The sequence below is a fragment of the Argopecten irradians genome, chromosome 6, assembly GCF_041381155.1.
Source record: "Argopecten irradians isolate NY chromosome 6, Ai_NY, whole genome shotgun sequence".
Lineage (NCBI taxonomy): Eukaryota > Metazoa > Mollusca > Bivalvia > Pectinida > Pectinidae > Argopecten > Argopecten irradians.
Genome location: NC_091139.1, coordinates 45,327,894 through 45,351,304, shown reverse-complemented (window position 1 = coordinate 45,351,304; position 23,411 = coordinate 45,327,894). Strand labels below are relative to the sequence as shown.

Genomic DNA, 23,411 nt, shown 5'->3' with positions numbered 1-23,411 from the left:
GGAGCGGAATTACAAGTCTAATTTTAATTAGATTGCAGTCAATTTTTGTGTTTCAATCTTTGAATCTTGCAACTTAATGTATTTTCCTTATAAACATGTACATAGGCAAAAAGTTGACAAAACAATTTCTTTTCTTTTTATCAGTATCGAACAGGATTTTATGAAACTTCTCACAAACTTTCATGTTTGCTGTTCAAAACTCTAACAAGAGGCCCAGAGGGCCTGTATCGCTCACCTGGTTTGTAATGCCAAATAATTTTCTGAATACAGGTTCATTGTTTCTTTTCTGAAGGAATTTTAATATTAACCTCTAAATCCCCTATTGGGCCCCACCCCTCCTGCCCCCTGGGGGTCAGAGCCAAAATTTATACAAGTTCTGTTCCCCTTCCACAAAGGATGTTTCTGGCCAAATTTGGTTACAATCCATGCAGAACTCTATGAGAAGTAGCGATTGATAGAATTTACCTCTATTTCCCCTATTGGGCCCCGCCCCTCCTGCCCCCTGAGGGTCAGAGCCAAAATTTATACAAGTTCTGTTCTCCTACCCCGAAGGATGTTTGTGGCCAAATTTAGTTACAATCCATACAAAACTCTAGGACAATTAAGTAGCAATTTATAGAATTTACCTATAATTCCCCTATTGGGCCCCGCCCCTCCTGCCCCCGGGGGGTCAGAGCCAAAATTTATACAAGTTCTGTTCCCCTTCCCCCAAGGATGTTTGTGGCCAAATTTTGTTACATTCCATTCAGAACTCTATGACAAGTAGCGATTTAAAGGATTTACCTATATTTCCCCTATTGGGCCCCGCCCCTCCTGCCCCCGGGGTGTCAGAGCCAAAATTTATACAAGTTCTGTTCCCCTTCCCCCAAGGATGTTTGTGGCCAAATTTGGTTACAATCCATGTAGAACTCTATGACAAGTAGCGATTTAAAGGATTTACCTCTATTTCCCCTATTGGGCCCCGCCCCTCCTACCCCCGGGGGGTCAGAGCCAAAATTTATACAAGTTCTGTTCCCCTTCCCCCAAGGATGTTTGTGGCCAAATTTTGTTACATTCCATTCAGAACTCTATGACAAGTAGCGAATTAAAGGATTTACCTTTATTTCCCCTATTGGGCCCCGCCCCTCCTGCCCCCGGGGTGTCAGAGCCAAAATTTATACAAGTTCTGTTCCCCTTCCCCCAAGGATGTTTGTGGCAAAATTTGGTTACAATCCATGCAGAACTCTATGACAAGTAGCGAATTAAAGGATTTACCTTTATTTCCCCGATTGGGCCCCGCCCCTCCTGCCCCCCGGGGTGTGTGCTAATTATATGTTCAGAATCAGGTGCTATGAGGCTTGGAATACCTTTATTTCCTTTTGGATTTCTTTATTAGTAGGCTCCAATATCCAACATAGAAATGAATAACATCCCTCCAGATACTGCAAAGAAACAAAAAAATTATTCCAGAAAAGACAACATTGGTAATTAGAATACGTTGTATTCAAAGTTCAATCTGATACTTCAGATTTATCGTCGAGACAGCTATTGGTCTGGATAGGAACTACTTTTTGGCGAGGGTTACCTCGCCATTGTGATCGTGGTTGCAAAATTCTCTCACAGTCAATTTCCTCAATATGATTGGCTAAGAACTTGCTCGCAGATACTAGCGCTCCTTGCGGCAGTGTATTCAACAACTTTGATTTTACCGGGAATTTTAAATAGCAAATTTTGAGTATGAAAGTTACTGAAATAAGCGTATCTGTAATGTTGAAATAGGAATAGTAGATAACTGCTTTCATATCCTTACCATATACATCGTCCAAATGATCTTACATTGGAAAATTTTCACTTGAATTGTGTACAATGTATCTAGACTTTTCGTCCTGAAAATGTTGTTTTCAATACATGAAGACGTTTCGTCCCGAAAATGCTTCGCTTCGCCCCACGCGTTTAGTCCCTACTAGTGACAATTATCCCGCAACGGAAAAAATGAAATCTATATTTCACCTCAAACATTAAAATTGTTACAATAATGATTTTTGCACTTTGAATCACATTAGTTCGGGAGCAAATATATTTCAGGACGATATGGAGATTTGTTTATCACGGCTGCGTTATGCCACATGTACGTGTAAATCCACAATGGAAGAAAGACAACTCTAACAAAATTTTGGACAAACTTGGACTACCGATAAAATAGCACGTGACAGACGGTGAACATTTTGTAAATGTCCAAGGTGGCGTAATCTTTAAACTAACGGCAGTTAATAAGGTATGAATGTTTACCACATCCATTATTATCGATAATTTTATAAGCACATGTATAAATATCAGATTATATCTATATACTAAAGCACGTTCAGAGATTACCACTAAACCATACTTTTAAAACATTTTAGTTATTTTCACCACAGGAGCTTGACGTTCTGATCATATACATACAGCATATTCATTAAACTAGGTAATACGAAGTATAAATTTTTGGCCGAATGACATAAATCATATGTGGAATGTTCATATAACTCGAAGTGATATTTTTTGGACTACTAGATCGACGAAAATGCCGATTTCTTCTTCATAATTCTTCCGTAAAACGGCACTTAAAAAGCTGTTTCAATCTGTAACAAATGTAGAGAAAACTGTTAATTGTTTAGCAATTATCCTGAGTTATATTTTACCAACAAGCATCAGAGATTAGCAATTAAAACTTACATAAACATATTCCCGACTCTCACTTGCATTGTGTGATCACTCGAGCGGAACTAATCTCTACCACCTGGCACAGTCTTACAAATGCCCACATGATCACTGTTTTTAGTGCGATTACATCTTAGGGTGTGAACAATGTTAGTTTTTTAACTTTTTACTCAACAAAATAGACTTTGCGCACCATCATTTTCTGTATAACTTATTAATTTACCACTGTACCCATGCATACGTGTGTATTTATACTTCTTTGTGCACATTATATAACAACGGCTATAGACTGTATATTACAATCAATTTATGAAGGACAAAACTCTTACATGTAAGAACAGGAGGACTGAAGAACAGCGGGAATTAAACTTCAATAATATTTCCTCTATGCTGGTATTGCTATTTATGATTAAAATGTTTAATTATATGATATTAGCCTTTTCAGTAATTACTCTGTTAATACATTTATTGTTTCCTTATGTTTTACAGAATGTCAGCATGCATGTATCATTTCAACTGGAAACAGCCTAGGAGAAGAATTGTGTGAACAAAAAGAAGTAATTTTCAACTGTGGAAGCTTAATATTGTAATGATTTTCAATCCGAAAATAATTACTATCATCATCTTCAAATTCCTAATTCTGAATTTAACTGTAATATGATTTAAGCATATACCTGATATTTGTTAATATTCTATGACATGTACATGCTTGAAATGAAATGAATAAATAAAAGATTATTTAAATTTAAAACACAATATGACATTAGCTGTTAATACTTTTTGTCAAAAACATATTAAGCTTATCGTTCATAACACACTCGTCATCACCTTCGAGACAATTTAATGAAAATCAATTAAACATTATTTGTATAACACAGGTCGTCCTATGTTTTCCCCGCCTTGACTATCAATGTTCCCTGATCACTGAAAGTTTTGATTTTACCGTTTTTTGCCTTTAAATCAATCACACCAATGAAACATACATTTACTGCATTCATTATAACACTGTAAGGCAATTCTGCAAGATCAGCGAACATTATTGATTTACCTTGAATATCTACATGCATGGTACCATATGTAACAGGAGAGGAGAAAATGTAGCGGCAAGACCGGGATTCGATCCCGGGACTCTCCGAACACTAGCTGAGTGCTCTAGTCACAGCTCTACCGACTGAACTACCTGGTCATCGATAATCGACCCAGTCCAGTCCCGCTACACTCCTCCCTCTTTTTTTGAATACATACGAGACCCTTTCAAACACCACAACCGTTGGTTATTTAGTTGGGTGCCAATTCTGTAACAGGAGGGAAGAAAATGTAGCTCTTCTGACTGAGCTACCTGATCGCCGATAATCAACCCAGTCTGATCCCGCAACAAATATTTATCTGGTTATTTTATCTCCCTTCCTTTTTTCAATCTACCTTTATGACTTAGAATCTTACCTGGTGGAAAAGAATATTTTGTCTTACAAATCTTGACAAATTATGCACACTGTGATTGTTGCAAGCTAAAACTACGTATCCGCTAGCTGGTTGCTGTTGATTGTTAATGATCTCAAACACACTAATTACTTATTGTGCCAATTTAAGTAAATATATTCTACTCTTTTCAAATATTCCTGATTACTATTCATGTGTAATATCTCAAAAAATTGACATGTGCAAGGAGTACGGCGGACCAGACCGCCAATGTTTTGGACATCTGCTAGATATTTCAGTTTCAGGTTACGGTGACCAATAAAAGAAAACAAACACAATGCGGTTTTCATATGTTATTTCTTCTAAATACAACACTTTTTGTGCAAGTTGTCAAGCATTTATGGGGAATATTTTGCATTGAAATTGTCACCTTCATACATCGGTTTTGGGACTCCCTGGACATTGTTTTCCCCCATTTTGTTGATGCGCAAAATATACTGATAGTAGATTTTTTAAGCATTTTCAGCCCTAAAAATTACCTGCGCAAAATTAAACCAGTTTTTACGGTATATGATATTGGAATGTATCCCAAACTTTTTATCAGACTATTTGCCAATAACACTGTTATGATATCAGAAATATCTGATGGTCTACAACAAGTGTTACATGAATTTTAACAATATTGCATAACATGGAAATTAGAACTTAATATCAGAAAGATAAAAATTGTGATATTCTCAAGACGTAAATCGGTACCACAACACCAGTTGATGTTATGGAATACAAAATTAGATTTATAAGAATTGTTTACATATCTAGGTACAGACAATAATGTTAGTGGTAGCGTTTTTAAAGAAAGGGGAAAAACCTGCTGAACAAACAATTAAATTGGTGTTTGCTGTTTATAAGAAATAAAGGAATGTATCTCTTCCTGTTCATCTTAAACTGAAAATATTTGATTCACTTGTAATGACAGTTTTATTTTACTCATCAGAGGTATGGGGATTTGAAAATAAAAAATGTTGTAGAAAAATTCATTTGTAATTTTGTAAAACGATCCTGAAGTTAAGAAAGTGTACAAACAATTTCATGGTCTATGGTGAGCTAACAAGTTATCCGGTTTGAATTGAAGTTCGGATACAATGTATATCAATCAACTTGCTGTTTTACAAAAGAATAATTACAAACTTGTTAAAAGTATACCAATTGACCAATTTATTCAAAAATCACATGGTGATATTGATAAGTCTTCTAGAGGACAGACATATTCTATATTTAAGACATTTTGGCATAGAAAAGTATGCCCCTTGTCTTTCTCTGCTGCAAAACAATACATGTTAACTGATACTGTGGTCCCAGGAACTTGATGACAATAGTCATTAAGAATGGTATTTTCATTAACATCAAATTAACAAGGAAAATGCTAAAGGTGTTATAAAATCATTTGACATATAACATCATAGGAAATATTAGAATGGGCTTCCAAGATTTTAGTATGTGTCTCTTATTTTACACTTTGGTGTCCAAGGAATCCTCAAAAGTCCAAACTGGAAGGAACACCAGCCAAATTTATTTCTTATTGTACAAAACTACAGTAGTATTGACCTTAGAAATATATTCCTCCTAATATCGAGACCGAGCCATTTAGTACTTTCAGTACTTTGATTTCTCCTAAACTGGATTTGTGACATCTGAATCTGTTAAATTTAAAGATTAGACAAATTTGAAATGTGAATCAACACAGAATATGGCCTATACAAAACTTACTTTATGTGAAGATTTGCTTGGATAAATAATCTAAGGCCACATCTAAAACAATAATGTCCATACAAGTGTATGTAAGTAGGTTGTACCTTGCTGTGGCAGGAGAGACAGGTTTGGATTATCTTTAGGTACCAGTATCTACAGTACAACATGGGAGAGGAGACCTGGTCATCCTGTAGGTGATCTGTAATTCTACATACACAGTCAGCAGTGACATCTACATCTGTATCTGAAAAATAGTTAATGAGCAAGTTAGTAAGGGGAGATAACCAACATCAACAGAACAACAGTTTGTGGGCTGTAAAGCTATGAAAGGGGAGATAACCAACATCAACAGAACAGTTTGTGGGCTGTAAAGTTATGAAAGGGGAGATAACCAACATCAACAGAGCAGTTTGTGGGCTGTAAAGTTATGAAAGGGGAGATAATCAACATCAACAGAACAGTTTGTGGGCTGTAAAGTTATGAAAGGGGAGATAACCAACACCAAAAGAACAGTTTGTGGGCTGTAAAGTTATGGAAGGGGAGATAACCAACATCAGCAGAACAGTTTGTGGGCTGTAAAGTTATGAAAGGGGAGATAACCAACATCAGCAGAACAGTTTGTGGGCTGTAAAGTTATGAAAGGGGAGATAACCAACATCAACAGAACAGTTTGTGGACTGTAAAGTTATGAAAGGGGAGATAATCAACATCAACAGCTGTAACATTGTGCATGTACAAGGGGATATAATCTGAATATACTATGCAAGGGGTAATTTGAAAAGGGCTTTAAATTTGCAAAAGTGACAAAATATTTTGGGTTACAAAGAAAAATATGTAATTATGGAGTTACAGTGACACTTTTAATTAATATAACAATTATAACTATAAGGCTTGAATAACACTAACCTGGTTTGAACATTAAAAGCGCTGAGACAATGTTCTCACCTGGATTCAAAACATCCAAAATAATGCTCTGAAATAAACAGAAAGGGACAGAACAGTCAGCAGTCAAGTCGAACAGTTCAAGGCCACATGGAAATTTTATGAAAACCAAAAATTTTCTAATTTGCATATTCTATATACAACTTTATTTCAAACAATTTTATTGATAAGTCATAGATATAAAACAGCAGACATTGCCTATGTACTATATTCTTTAGGAATGTAGAACTTTTATGGCATCATGATATCTTGTATGGAGTGAGCTTAGATATACATCAATTTTTATGTCTATTAATAACAAGAGGCTCATGGGCCTTAACGGTCACCTGATATTTGATACAAATTAGATATGTCATTTACTAGCCAACTGATGTCTTTCGTTCTTGAAATATGAAAATACATCTAATAGGTCTATATACAAAGTTTCATTAAAGTGAACAGTCGGGCAAGGATGGCTTAAGTCGGTAAAAATGGTGTGGATGTATCCAGTATTATTTCTTATGAAATGGAAAAATAAAATCTCTCGCCAGAATCTGTCTGCGTACGAAGAAATTAATTTAAAGTATAGGAATCCTAAAACGTTCTCCCGGCTGACTATGTCCATGGTTATATTTACACGCAGCCTGGCTTTCAATGCTTTCAACTTTCCTTTACTTTAATGGTCAGAACTGGGAAACGAAGCAGAACTTGGCCGTCGTATTAATATGTGAGAACTTTTGGAAGGCCAATGAACGCATTTAGACTGGTCTTCTTTGCCCGACTATTCACTTTAAGCTTGGTGCATATTTACTCACATTAGCATGTTCACAAGGTTCAATAATTATTATTGCAAAGACCAATAACTCTGTAAATAAGTTACAGTCTAATCAAGCTGATTTTGGAACCCGTCCACAAGATCTTTCCAATGTTATTCTACATACAAAGTTTAAATTTAAGCTGGGTGCATATTTACTCAAGTTATCATATTGACAAGGTGCAATCATAATTATTGGTGCAAAGGGCAACAACTCCGTAAATTATCGACAAATCCAGCTGATTTCAAAATCGTCTGAGATCTTTCCAATGTTAGTCTACGTACAAAGTTTCATTAAGCTCGGTTTATATTTACTCAAGTTATCACGTTCACAAGGTCCAATAATAACTATTAGTGCAAAGGGCGATAACTCCGTAAATTACCGTCAGATCAAGCTGATATTCCTGCTCAATCCGAGATAATTCCAATGTTAGTCTACAAATAAAGTTTCATTAAGCTCGGTTTATATTTACTTAAAGCGAATAGTCGGGCAAAGAAGGGCTAAAATCGGTAAAATGGTGTTAATATATCCAGTATAATTTCTTATGAAATAGGAAAATAAAATCTCCCATCAAAATCTCTCTGTATGCGAAGAAATTAATATTTATTATGGGAATCCTAATGCGTCCTCCTGACCGGCTATCAGTGCAGTTCAATCTTAACGCATGCGCAACATCCACCACTCTCCGTAGTAAACAAAACATGGCTACCGTAGTTTTGAACCAAAAGGTTTCCGCCAAAACAACCAACTGACTCACCTAAAATGCGAAAGGAAAGGCAATGGAGCAGCGACAATCCCAACAAATGACTCGGTAAACATTACGACGCATGGAGAGTGTTAATACAACTTGTTATAGTGAAGAGAACAGTTCAAACGAGCACGCGGCTCCGGACCGCTACTGTACGTACCTAGGCCTTCTACCCGGTACTCCCTGCTCAGATGATAGTGAGTGAGTCTTCGTATTTTGATCATTATGTAAATAGTCCCTAGCAGTATTTTTTCATGAATGAGTGGTCACATATAGTCACATGTTTCATACCTGTTCCCCAATCGCGTAAAACGTAACCCTGGGGTAAACAGTGGTTCTTTCGTGGGGCCTTTTTAGGGGTAATGAATGCCCTGTATATTTATAAAATGTACCGTTGTAATGCATGTACAGTTAGAATGTAACCGCTAGTGCATTATCAAGCTAAGATTTGTTTCAATTAATCTATAATATTATGCTACCGGTCAATTCATACAGTTCTGATGTATATATTTATAGATTTTTAATTTGTAAATTATTGTTCTGTATATGTTCTGGTAGTGTTATACACATACATTGTATGTAGGATTTACATTGTAGGTTAATTGGTAAAATTGTATTGTATATGTTCTGATATACACATATACATATGTACATGTAGGTTTTAGCTTGTTCTTTAGATATATTTGGAGGACACATACAGTATTATTTCTGGTCATAATAATAAATAGTGTTTGTATATTGTTGAAATGTACTGCAGCCATGTATCATTTATAATTATTCTGAATTTTTGTTGGAACTATAGATAATGAATTTTGTATCTTTTTTGAAACAATATGTGATTCTATTACATGCATCAGTGACACATTCACAACTTATAAAATGTTTTCTCTAAAATAAAAAAATAACCTGTAGAATGAACCTACATTTAATCATTTATATATATTTGAAATTGATCATTTCAATTTTTGTCATATTCAACAGATATAAAAAATTGTTGATTCTTTTTTTTCAGGCACAATGCATGCATAGTGACATGAATACAGAAAGATATACATACAATTAGCATCATATGAAGACTGAAGAATGTTGATTTGAGTGCTCTTGAAAGTAAACTTTACCAATATGGACCTATAAGATCATGAACAGAACATTTAAACAGTATTAAGTTATTAAATGTTTCTTTCAACTGTAATCATCAAATAAAATTATGATGCAATACTTTTTCATTGTTTAACTTTGTAGAAATATTTGTTTATATTAGTCCTCTAGATCCAGTGATTATAATTCTTGCATCCATATGCCTGCCCATTTGTTTGTCAGGGCTTGTGAGATAGCTTTTCAATTACTTTTAAAATACAAGGATTTTTTTTACATATAGCAATATAGATACCATTGTCTTAGGATTTCTAAATTCTTCTTTACAAGAGTAGACTCAACATATAAATCAAACCATAAAACTAGCAAGTTATCTGAAATGTTACAAATCTTTTTGTCTGAACCAAATTTCACATTTATTGTCTATGTGTAACTTGTACATAGACCATTTATGTATTAATACTGTAGTAACAGTGATTACAAACACATAGACTAAAATGTAGTATGTAGTACTATGTACATCTGTCTTTGATTTGAGTTCTAAACAAAAAAGTGGTACCTATTGGGAAGTTGTAACTTGGGCGGGGGGTGAAATACAGAAGAAATAGCTACACATGGAAAAAAGAAAGATATACAGTACCATATGGATTCAAAGTTGCTCCAAAATCAATGAGATTAAATAACCAAAAAAAAGCCATATAAACCCCAAATATGCAATGACCAGATCAATGATAAAGCACCCTTCCACTTCCAGTTATCTGTAGCTATTTCTTCTATATTTCAACCCCCCACACAAGTTACAACTTCCCAACCTCATGATTCTTCTGTCTTTTAGCCCCCACCCCCCAACACACACATACCTGATTGATTGTCATGTTATTTCAGGTTCCTATTCAGGTATTATTCCTAAAAACCAAAAAGGGTATACACACTGTGTACTCTCAAAGGAGGGGAACCACTTCATTCAAAAATGGAATTTACAATTTCATCTTAATTTTGAAATTTTCAATTTAATTATTAATTACTGGACTATTAAAACAGTATAGAACCCCTCGGCTACAGACAAAGTACTGTGGTACACATTTCTCTTAATTAATTACTTTTCTTCCAACTCAATCATCTTTTTCTCCAGAGCACAAAAAAGAACAGGAAACAACAGAAAAGGAAAGTAACATACATTTAGGCCTATATGTTTTCTGGAAATATATATGATGTGTTAATTCTCACAGCATAGGCCTACATGAATATGAAGAATTAAATATTATCAATGTTTGAGAGAATTTCTTAGTTGTAATTCTATAGCAGCTACATGGAATGTACGTTTACATATATACATTGTACAATACATATACATCATAAAAGTTTCTTTCCTTCCAGCTGGACATTCATGTCATCTCTCTCCAGAACTCAAATATTGTTTACAAAAAAAACCAGAGACATAGATAATTTAATTAAATCTCTGCAAAAAACTACACGAATAATTGAACACATATATGGAATTGTAAAATATCTATGTATGAGCTAATTTATTTTCACATCTTTGACAGCTACATGCATGGACGTTGTATGGAACGTTTTCGTGTGGTTTTAAATGGGAAATTATGTTACGATTATTTGTATTTAACCTTCATGATTCGGTTGATGTAAAGTACGACGAATGCGATGCTGCAATAATTGCCCCTTGTCGGGGCCCCATCTCAGCATCGGCAGAATATTTGTGTCGATTTCTATGTATAAAGATGCTTTTATCGAAAAATGATTACAAAGCATTGTCATTAATGTAAGAATACTTCATTTGCATCAAATGTATCATCTCAAAACAACAATTTACATACCGCATTAGTGGTTTATCACACAAAACGTAACCGACACGACTGAGAAACACATGTCCATGTTGACATTTCCACGCAGCCTCGTTTTCAAAGGGTTTGGCGAATTTATATTTAGAACTGTGCTAAATTTACACGGGGCTTCCCCAAAATTTCAATGTCAAAACTGGACACCGTAAGCAGAACTTGACCATAATTATGGTACGCAATGACTTTTGGAAGGCCAAAGAACGCATTTAGACTGGTTTCCTTTGCCCGACTATTCACTTTAAGTTATCAAGTTCACAATGTCCAATAATAATTGATTGCAAGGGGCAATAACTCTGTAATTTACAGTGGAATCATGCCGATTTTCAAAATTGTCTGAGTTCTTTCCAAAGTTAGTCTTCAAATAAAAGTTCATTAAGCTCGGTACATATTTACTCAACTTATTTCATTCACGAGGAAATGTTAACAACAACGTACAAAAGACTACCGCAATAGGTCACCATGACCTATGGTCAGGTGACCTAAAAATTCTTTAGGCTACAAAAGAATTAAGAAGAAAAATAAATTGACTGTGGCTAGGTATAAAACTTTTACAATACTTACATGAGATCCAGTTAGAAAACAAAGTTTTTGAAGTAGCTGGTAAAACATTGAGATAACCCAGGTAAGTTGACTGTTTTCTCCGGAGCGTCTGATCAGCTCCTGCAACATCTGACTTACTGCTGTCAATATTACCGGATCTTCACAGCAAATCTCCAGCTAAGGAAGGAAACATTCAAAACAAAAGAAATGTTACGACCATCTGACTTACAGCAGGGAGGATACATATACAAAAGAAATGTTACGACCATCTGACTTACAGCAGGGAGGATACCATCTGACTTACAGCAGGGAGGATACCATCTGACTTACAGCAGGGAGGATACATATACAAAAGAAATGTTACAACCATCTGACTTACAGCAGGGAGGGTACATATACAAAAGAAATGTTACGACCATCTGACTTAATACAGCAGGGAGGATACATATACAAAAGAAATGTTACGACCATCTGACTTACAGCAGGGAGGATACATATACAAAAGAAATGTTACAACCATCTGACTTACAGCAGGGAGGATACCATCTGACTTACAGCAGGGAGGATACATATACAAAAGAAATGTTACAACCATCTGACTTACAGCAGGGAGGGTACATATACAAAAGAAATGTTACAACCATCTGACTTACAGCAGGGAGGATACATATACAAAAGAAATGTTACGACCATCTGACTTAATACAGCAGAGAGGATACATATACAAAAGAAATGTTACAACCATCTGACTTACAGCAGGGAGGGTACATATACAAAAGAAATGTTACGACCATCTGACTTAATACAGCAGGGAGGATACATATACAAAAGAAATGTTACGACCATCTGACTTACAGCAAGGAGGATACATATACAAAAGAAATGTTACAACCATCTGAGTTACAGCAGGGAGGGTACATATACAAAAGAAATGTTACAACCATCTGACTTAATACAGCAGGGAGGATACATATACAAAAGAAATGTTACAACCATCTGACTTACAGCAGGGAGGATACATATACAAAAGAAATGTTACGACCATCTGACTTAATACAACAGGGAGGATACATATACAAAAGAAATGTTACGACCATCTGACTTACAGCAGGGAGGATACATATACAAAAGAAATGTTACAACCATCTGACTTACTGCAGGGAGGATACATATACAAAAGAAATGTTACAACCATCTGACTTACAGCAGGGAGGATACATATACAAAAGAAATGTTACAACCATCTGACTTAATACAGCAGGGAGGATACATATACAAAAGAAATGTTACGACCATCTGACTTACAGCAGGGAGGATACATATACAAAAGAAATGTTACAACCATCTGACTTACAGCAGGGAGGGTACATATACAAAAGAAATGTTACAACCATCTGAGTTACAGCAGGGAGGATACATATACAAAAGAAATGTTACAACCATCTGACTTACAGCAGGGAGGATACATATACAAAAGAAATGTTACGACCATCTGACTTACAGCAGAGAGGATACATATACAAAAGAAATGTTACAACCATCTGACTTACAGCAGGGAGGATACCATCTGACTTACAGCAGGGAGGATACATATACAAAAGAAATGTTACAACCATCTGACTTACAGCAGAGAGGATACATATACAAAAGAAATGTTACAACCATCTGACTTACAGCAGGGAGGGTACATATACAAAAGAAATGTTACAACCATCTGACTTAATACAGCAGGGAGGATACATATACAAAAGAAATGTTACAACCATCTGACTTACAGCAGGGAGGATACATATACAAAAGAAATGTTACGACCATCTGACTTACAGCAGGGAGGATACATATACAAAAGAAATGTTACAACCATCTGACTTACAGCAGGGAGGATACCATCTGACTTACAGCAGGGAGGATACATATACAAAAGAAATGTTACAACCATCTGACTTACAGCAGGGAGGGTACATATACAAAAGAAATGTTACGACCATCTGACTTAATACAGCAGGGAGGATACATATACAAAAGAAATGTTACGACCATCTGACTTACAGCAAGGAGGATACATATACAAAAGAAATGTTACAACCATCTGAGTTACAGCAGGGAGGGTACATATACAAAAGAAATGTTACGACCATCTGACTTACAGCAGGGAGGATACCATCTGACTTACAGCAGGGAGGATACATATACAAAAGAAATGTTACAACCATCTGAGTTACAGCAGGGAGGGTACATATACAAAAGAAATGTTACAACCATCTGAGTTACAGCAGGGAGGGTACATATACAAAAGAAATGTTACAACCATCTGAGTTACAGCAGGGAGGGTACATATACAAAAGAAATGTTACAACCATCTGAGTTACAGCAGAGAGGATACATATACAAAAAAAATGTTACGACCATCTGACTTACAGCAGGGAGGATACATATACAAAAGAAATGTTACGACCATCTGACTTACAGCAGGGAGGATACATATACAAAAGAAATGTTACAACCATCTGACTTAATACAGCAGGGAGGGTACATATACAAAAGAAATGTTACAACCATCTGACTTACAGCAGGGAGGATACCATCTGACTTACAGCAGGGAGGATACCATCTGACTTACAGCAGGGAGGATACATATACAAAAGAAATGTTACAACCATCTGAGTTACAGCAGGGAGGGTACATATACAAAAGAAATGTTACAACCATCTGAGTTACAGCAGGGAGGGTACATATACAAAAGAAATGTTACGACCATCTGACTTAATACAGCAGGGAGGGTACATATACAAAAGAAATGTTACAACCATCTGACTTACAGCAGGGAGGGTACATATACAAAAGAAATGTTACAACCATCTGACTTACAGCAGGGAGGATACATATACAAAAGAAATGTTACAACCATCTGACTTACAGCAGGGAGGATACTATCTGATTACAGCAGGGAGGATACATATACAAAAGAAATGTTACCCATCTGACTTACAGCAGGGAGGATACTATGTTACAACCATCTGACTTACAGCAGGGAGGATACATATACAAAAGAAATGTTACGACCATCTGACTTACAGCAGGGAGGATACATATACAAAAGAAATGTTACAACCATCTGACTTACAGCAGGGAGGATACTATCTGACTTACAGCAGGGAGGATACATATACAAAAGAAATGTTACGACCATCTGACTTACAGCAGGGAGGATACATATACAAAAGAAATGTTACGACCATCTGACTTACAGCAGGGAGGATACATATATATTAAAATGTTACGACCATCTGACTTACAGCAGGGAGGATACATATATATTAAAATGTTACGACCATCTGACTTACAGCAGGGAGGATACATATACAAAAGAAATGTTACGACCATCTGACTTACAGCAGGGAGGATACATATACAAAAGAAATGTTACGACCATCTGACTTACAGCAGGGAGGATACATATATATTAAAATGTTACGACCATCTGACTTACAGCAGGGAGGATACATATATATTAAAATGTTACGACCATCTGACTTACAGCAGGGAGGATACATATATGTTAAAATGTTACGACCATCTGACTTTCAGCAGGGAGGATACATATATATTAAAATGTTACGACCATCTGACTTACAGCAGGGAGGATACATATATATCAAAATGTTACGACCATCTGACTTACAGCAGGGAGGATACATATATATTAAAATGTTACGACCATCTGACTTACAGCAGGGAGGATACATATATATTAAAATGTTACGACCATCTGACTTACAGCAGGGAGGATACATATATATTAAAATGTTACGACCATCTGACTTATAGCAGGGAGGATACATATATATTAAAATGTTACGACCATCTGACTTACTGCCATCAACTGATCACCTCCATAACAAAGTTACAACAAATCTGACAAGTTCTTGAGTACTAAGCACCAGAAACACATATTTTTGGCCTTACCTGATCACCTGTACAAAATCCAGTATTTACAGGATCCTAGTATACAATCTGTGTACGTATATTGCAGAGTTACCTCCCATACAGTTAGCTATCCATTGTAACTTCATTATTTTGTAATAAAAGTATAATCATTAAAAACTCACATTTTTCATTCTCTGTACATTACAACATTAAGCTTGAAAACACATAATATTACAATGGTAGGTATTGGTTGTGAATATTTCTTACCAGGAAGTGTTTCTCCAGTACATGTCTTACTGAGAACGGTAATCTGACATCACAGGCCTGATCTACAAGGTGTAGCACTGTGGTCTCCAGAGAGGGGAGATAACTCTGCCATAGCAGTCTACATCCTGTCTTATCTACTAAAGACAAACCATCTCTTTTACCTGGGGGAAAAAAGTTAAATAACTTTAATGCAATGATTACACCTTAAAATCAATTGTGAAAAAATGAAATCATACTTAACTACGAAGTCTACCACGTAACCAGCCAAGTCTTCAAGTTTTAGTAGGTTTCAAAATCATGTCTCTGAATATATATATCTGTAATCTCTGAATATATATATCTGTAATCTCTGAATATATATATCTGTAATAATGAAGTTTTCATATTTCATAAATAACAACATTAAGTATTTTGCCTGAATCAGTAATCCTATATGATGATAGGTGTTTTAGCTATCTATACCCATAAGACCCTTTTAAGAGAAAGTTTAAGTGAAACTTTTAATAAGGAATTGAAAGTAATAAGTAGGATAATACTGGAGTACTTTTAACATAGAGAACATCCAAAGTCATGTTTTATCTTGATGATCACCTTGACTTGGACATTGACGAGATGTTATTTTTTGGTATATTTCCTGAACCCAAGGCTCTTCAGTTCCAAGAATAGACAGAATCCACAGGATGTCTGTCCAAATGTTGTGGTATTCCTCAGACTGTGGCATAGACAACAGTACACCGATGACCTGCTGTACCGTAGCCCTGGAGTCTGTGTAAATAGTACCGGGTATGTGTGTTCCTGAACATCTCACACGGACATCACCAATACGATCTTTCAGGGCTGGGAGCACTTCTGTAGACAACTGAAATGAGTCAAACACTTTGTGTAAAACAAGAGGATAAAGGACATCCACAGACACCTGAGATTTGATACATAAGGTTGTGGAGATATGTCATCCATAGACATTCGAGTTCTGATACATAAGGTTGTGGAGATATGTCATCCACAGACACCTGAGTTCTGATACATAAGGTTGTGGAGATATGTCATCCACAGACATCTGAGTTCTGATACATAAGGTTGTGGAGATATGTCATACACAGACATCTGAGTTCTGATACATAAGGTTGTGGAGATATGTCATACACAGACATCTGAGTTCTGATACATAAGGTTGTGGAGATATGTCATCCATAGACACCTGAGTTCTGATACATAAGGTTGTGGAGATATGTCATCCATAGACATCCGAGTTCTGATACATAAGGTTGTGGAGATATGTCATCCATAGACATTCGAGTTCTGATACATAAGGTTGTGGAGATATGTCATCCACAGACATCTGAGTTCTGATACATAAGGTTGTGGAGATATGTCATCCACAGACATCTGAGTTCTGATACATAAGGTTGTGGAGATATGTCATCCACAGACACCTGAGTTCTGGTACATAAGGTTGTGGAGATATGTCATCCATAGACATTCGAGTTCTGATACATAAGGTTGTGGAGATATGTCATCCACAGACACCTGAGTTCTGGTACATAAGGTTGTGGAGATATGTCATCCACAGACACCTGAGTTCTGATACATAAGGTTGTGGAGATATGTCATCCACAGACACCTGAGTTCTGATACATAAGGTTGTGGAGATATGTCATCCACAGACACCTGAGTTCTGATACATAAGGTTGTGGAGATATGTCATCCACAGACACCTGAGTTCTGATACATAAGGTTGTGGAGATATGTCATCCACAGACATCCGAGTTCTGGTACATAAGGTTGTGGAGATATGTCATCCACAGACATCTGAGTTCTGATACATAAGGTTGTGGAGATATGTCATCCACAGACACCTGAGTTCTGATACATAAGGTTGTGGAGATATGTCATCCACAGACACCTGAGTTCTGGTACATAAGGTTGTGGAGATATGTCATCCACAGACACCTGAGTTCTGGTACATAAGGTTGTGGAGATATGTCATCCACAGACATCTGAGTTCTGGTACATAAGGTTGTGGAGATATGTCATCCACAGACACCTGAGTTCTGATACATAAGGTTGTGGAGATATGTCATCCACAGACACCTGAGTTCTGGTACATAAGGTTGTGGAGATATGTCATCCACAGACACCTGAGTTCTGATACATAAGGTTGTGGAGATATGTCATCCACAGACACCTGAGTTCTGCTACATAAGGTTGTGGAGATATGTCATCCACAGACACCTGAGTTCTGATACATAAGGTTGTGGAGATATGTCATCCACAGACATCCTGAGTTCTGGTACATAAGGTTGTGGAGATATGTCATCCACAGACACCTGAGTTCTGATACATAAGGTTGTGGAGATATGTCATCCACAGACACCTGAGTTCTGATACATAAGGTTGTGGAGATATGTCATCCACAGACACCTGAGTTCTGATACATAAGGTTGTGGAGATATGTCATCCACAGACACCTGAGTTCTGATACATAAGGTTGTGGAGATATGTCATCCACAGACATCCGAGTTCTGATACATAAGGTTGTGGAGATATGTCATCCACAGACACCTGAGTTCTGATACATAAGGTTGTGGAGATATGTCATCCACAGACACCTGAGTTCTGATACATAAGGTTGTGGAGATATGTCATCCACAGACACCTGAGTTCTGATACATAAGGTTGTGGAGATATGTCATCCACAGACATCTGAGTTCTGATACATAAGGTTGTGGAGATATGTCATCCACAGACACTGAGTTCTGATACATAAGGTTGTGGAGATATGTCATCCACAGACATCCGAGTTCTGATACATAAGGTTGTGGAGATATGTCATCCACAGACATCTGAGTTCTGATACATAAGGTTGTGGAGGATATGTCATCCACAGACACCTGAGTTCTGATACATAAGGTTGTGGAGATATGTCATCCACAGACACCTGAGTTCTGATACATAAGGTTGTGGAGATATGTCATACACAGACACCTGAGTTCTGATACATAAGGTTGTGGAGATATGTCATCCACAGACACCTGAGTTCTGGTAAATAAGGTTGTGGAGATATGTCATCCACAGACACCTGAGTTCTGATACACAAGGTTGTGGAGATATGTCATCCACAGACACCGAGTTCTGATACATAAGGTTGTGGAGATATGTCATCCACAGACACCTGAGTTCTGATACATAAGGTTGTGGAGATATGTCATCCACAGACACCTGAGTTCTGATACATAAGGTTGTGGAGATATGTCATCCACAGACACCTGAGTTCTGATACATAAGGTTGTGGAGATATGTCATCCACAGACACCTGAGTTCTGATACATAAGGTTGTGGAGATATGTCATCCACAGACACCTGAGTTCTGATACATAAGGTTGTGGAGATATGTCATCCACAGACATCTGAGTTCTGATACATAAGGTTGTGGAGATATGTCATCCACAGACAACTGAGTTCTGATACATAAGGTTGTGGAGATATGTCATCCACAGACATCTGAGTTCTGATACATAAGGTTGTGGAGATATGTCATCCACAGACACCTGAGTTCTGATACATAAGGTTGTGGAGATATGTCATCCACAGACACCTGAGTTCTGATACATAAGGTTGTGGAGATATGTCATCCCTGAGTTCTGATACATAAGGTTGTAGAGATATGTCAAGACTTTTAGTCCCATGGATCCACCAGATGTCAGTCAAGACAAGAGTTAAAAAGAATTTTGAAATTTCAGTCATTTTGATCTCTTTTGTCCACATCTTTCAGGCTCCTAAATGTCAATTAAAGTCAAAATGTTCTATTATCATCTCAAACTTAAAATTCTCTCTATCTTTGCTTTGTTTTCAATGTTAATTGAACAATCATTGCTCAAAAATATGTTTAACCTGAACAAACTATAGTAAATTTGACCCCCTCCCCAGGAGGCAATCTGTCACTCGAGGCCATGAAAATCACAAGTTATGCAGAGAACATTAAGATCCTTCCAGAATACAAAGAGTATATTGATTCCACCAAATGTGAGAGTTGAGAAGAAGAACTTTGAAATTTTAGTCAAGTTGACACTACTAGGATATGAGAACCATATGATAGATAATTCACTACAAAATAGGATAGGTGAAGGACAGAATCAGTCCTGTTGTGTGTTACCTTATCAATGTAGCTCTCTTTAACACGGATATGCGAGAGTCCAACACTACAGACGGAGAAGCCATCTTTTGGTTTTTTCTTCAAAGTGCTTTGTAACTGTGCCTTCAAATCAAAAAGAAAATAAGTTTTGAATTATACAATTTATATTTACAACCTAAGAACTGCCAAAAAAATATCTATCATGTAATTGTTTCTTAATGATTCTGCACCCTGATTAAATTTGCAGCTAATTTTAATATCTTGATGATTCTGCATTTCTCTATTACAGAGTTATCTGCCCTTGTGGGTAGACATTGATTGTTACATCATGGTTTTATGAGAGTAACATCTCATATTTATTTTAGAGAAAATAGCATATTTGTTCACAAAATGATGCCCCAGAATGATGATACATATTTACAAGGGCAGATAACTCTGTTATATGCCAAGATGGAATAATATATATACATGTACTGTGTATATATATGTACCAGTGCCCAATCCTTAGCTTTCCGTTCTAGGTGAGATGAAGGCTCTACTCGATACAGTGACAGAATACACATCATGGTCGAATGGTACAACAACTTGTTTCCTTGTACAGCTCGATTCCCACACAATCGTCCGAGATATTGTCCAATGTTAGGAATTTCAGTCAAACATTTCTCCACATTCTAAAACAAAAATTATCATCTCATAAAATATATATCACTTCAATATCAGTTCATTTATCTAAGTTTTAGGCACACAGCTATAAATTTCATAATGTTGTAATCATTATAGATTATTTATATGTACTTGGAATTATTTCACATCACTCTTGGTTGAGAGGTAGCTATAGTTGTTCCCAGGTTGAAGTATCTTTGGCAACATACTGGAAAGTGACTTTAGACCATTGACTTTATATACAAAATCATCAGAAGCCATAGCTACGGTAATATTTGAAGTCAACCTGCAAACGTAAGATTCATATAGATATATTACAAGTTCAATACATGGTAATATAAATTAGTAGTTTATAATTATTATTTTTCTGCAGGGCTTTTTCCTCCGTCATTAACGAATCAAATTTTGCTCAATTTGCCAATTAATTACATTCATTTATGGTTGCTGGAATATAGTAAACCTTTAAAAACATGTACCATAGATCATGGCCTAATTTAGTACAATATGGCAAACTGCATTATTACCACTACAGCTGAATCACTTGTTTGTTTATTTGATTATTTTAACGTCCTATTAACAGCCAGGGTCATGTAAGGATGGCCTCCCATGTATGCAGTGTGTAGTGTGTGTGAAGTGTGAGGTGCATCTTTTGGAAGACTGCGGTATGTTCATGTTGTGTCTTCTTGTATAGTGGAACTGGTGCCCTTTTTTTATAGTGCTATATCACTGAAGCATGCTGCCGAAGACACCAAGAAACACATCCCACCCGTCACATTTTACTGACAACAGGCGAACCAGTCATCTCACTCTCCGTATGCTGAGCGCTAAGCAGGAGTAGAAACTACAACTTTTATAGACTTTGGTGTGTCTCGGCCAGGGAACAGAACCAAGAGCCTTCCTCACAAGGGCAAAGGCTCAACTCAAGGCCAAAAGTGAGGCGGTGCCAAGGGAGGCATTAGGAAACATAAAGTCAGTTAGGAAGAAGAGAAAAGATAAGATCCTAAATTTAGTTGCCTTTTACGATCATGCAATGGGGGCAGCAGGTACAATTCTAACGCCCTACCTGCAGGGCCAAGCTGAATTACAAACGCATTGGTACAGGTTTGATGTACACATTATGTTCCCATCAGTGAATGATCATCATGCATGCATTGACCAAGTATTAGTGATCCAGTTTATCGTCTACATGATAGATTTAAACCAAAATTTGCATATTCATAGTCATAGGAAATTGTCTCCTCTTTCAGCTCCTAACATTTGAAAAAAAATTCCGATCATCTGTGAAAAATTTTTATGAAAGAGGAGAAAATTTTCTAAGACTAAGGGGTTTCGTTATCTTTCAGGAGAGGCGGTACAATTGCAATTTCAGGGGGTACTTTTCTATACTATCTGTATCATATCTAATGTAATTTAGCCCAAATCAGGTGGTACCACAGCAAGGTTTAACCAGCAAAAAGTACCGGATACCGCCTGATATCGAAACCCCTGAAAATTATGAATAAGTTTTTTTTAAGTCATAATAACACATACCTTATAATGGTAGTTTTATTATCTATTTCTAGAGTTTAGGTGTAGTTTATACACAGCGGCAAGGATGTAGATGAGAAGGATATGTCACTCTGGGTTCTGGACCAATTCTTCGCAAGTGCTTTTGTGATTGTGCACTGACTTTGACGCTGGGTGACGACTGATTTTCCATTGATTTCCGCCGGCACAACCTTTGATGTATACATAGCTTACAGGTGAGACGGTTATCGTCTTACTTTCTGAAGGGGTGGTCATTTCATGAAATGTCTTATTTTTTAAATGAGAAATTACGACATTTATTCTATTGCATCTGTCCTTAAAGCAAATTTTATAGATATATGATATTTATTAAGTTTTACATTTGTGCTCCATTTGAACTGATAAGACAAGTATTTGTTGAGAAAAATGGTTTTTATTCCCGGTTCATAGGCATCTACTATGCCATCTAGCATGGTGTTTAGTATTGTAAAGAGACATTGACAAATCCTTCTCAATTATAAATCCTTGGCAGTGGTGTGGTGCGCCAGCCCAAATGTCGTATGATTTTAGAAAGCATGAAAATAGGCAGTTCTACCTTTCGAAAATGAGACATTCAATACCAGCGACATATATAATATTTACAGAAACATTTATACATAGGGATTAGACACTCCTTTTTTGTCTTTGTTGACAGGCAGTGGGACCTACGGTTTATAGGCATTTTCCCTTGGCTAACTACTTTTAAATGTATTCTTTCAAACATGATATTTTTGCATTACAAAGTTAAAACATTATATAATGGTTTGATGAGACCAGTTTTCCCGATTGATGTGATTTAATATGATTTTTGAAAGCACAAAAATCAGCAATTTTATCTGGTTTTAGGAAAATCAGACATTCAAAACCAGAAATGCATTTTGTTTAAATTAATATATAAGTTAAGATATTCATTTTTCTGTCCAAAATCGTACTCATACCATCTGAAAATTACTGAACTTTATAGTATATTTAAGTTATTCTGCTGTATTTAACTGTTTAAGAGTTTATCTAAAAACCCCTAAGCACATACAGAGGTACATATGCCGATCGTC

The 23,411-nt window shown here is 36.4% G+C and overlaps 1 protein-coding gene and 1 long non-coding RNA gene across 4 annotated transcripts in view; one reads left to right on the top strand and one right to left on the bottom strand.

Annotated features, from left to right (window-relative positions):
• LOC138326039 (uncharacterized) overlaps positions 1 to 23,411 on the bottom strand; it is a 49,782-nt gene that overhangs the window by 19,766 nt on the left and 6,605 nt on the right. For all 3 annotated transcript variants that reach the window (XM_069272146.1, XM_069272147.1, XM_069272148.1), the window contains exons 2-9: positions 20,643 to 20,822; positions 20,173 to 20,274; positions 16,611 to 16,878; positions 16,020 to 16,180; positions 11,847 to 12,002; positions 6,754 to 6,820; positions 5,952 to 6,091; positions 1,347 to 1,421 (exon numbers count right to left, since the gene is read on the bottom strand). In XM_069272146.1, the coding sequence (XP_069128247.1) occupies positions 1,347 to 1,421; positions 5,952 to 6,091; positions 6,754 to 6,820; positions 11,847 to 12,002; positions 16,020 to 16,180; positions 16,611 to 16,878; positions 20,173 to 20,274; positions 20,643 to 20,822 (1,149 nt within the window). The remainder of the gene's footprint in view (positions 1 to 1,346; positions 1,422 to 5,951; positions 6,092 to 6,753; positions 6,821 to 11,846; positions 12,003 to 16,019; positions 16,181 to 16,610; positions 16,879 to 20,172; positions 20,275 to 20,642; positions 20,823 to 23,411) is intronic.
• LOC138326042 (uncharacterized) lies at positions 723 to 3,435 on the top strand. Its single transcript, XR_011208859.1, has 2 exons — positions 723 to 2,254; positions 3,169 to 3,435. It is a non-coding gene; the product is annotated as an uncharacterized lncRNA (long non-coding RNA).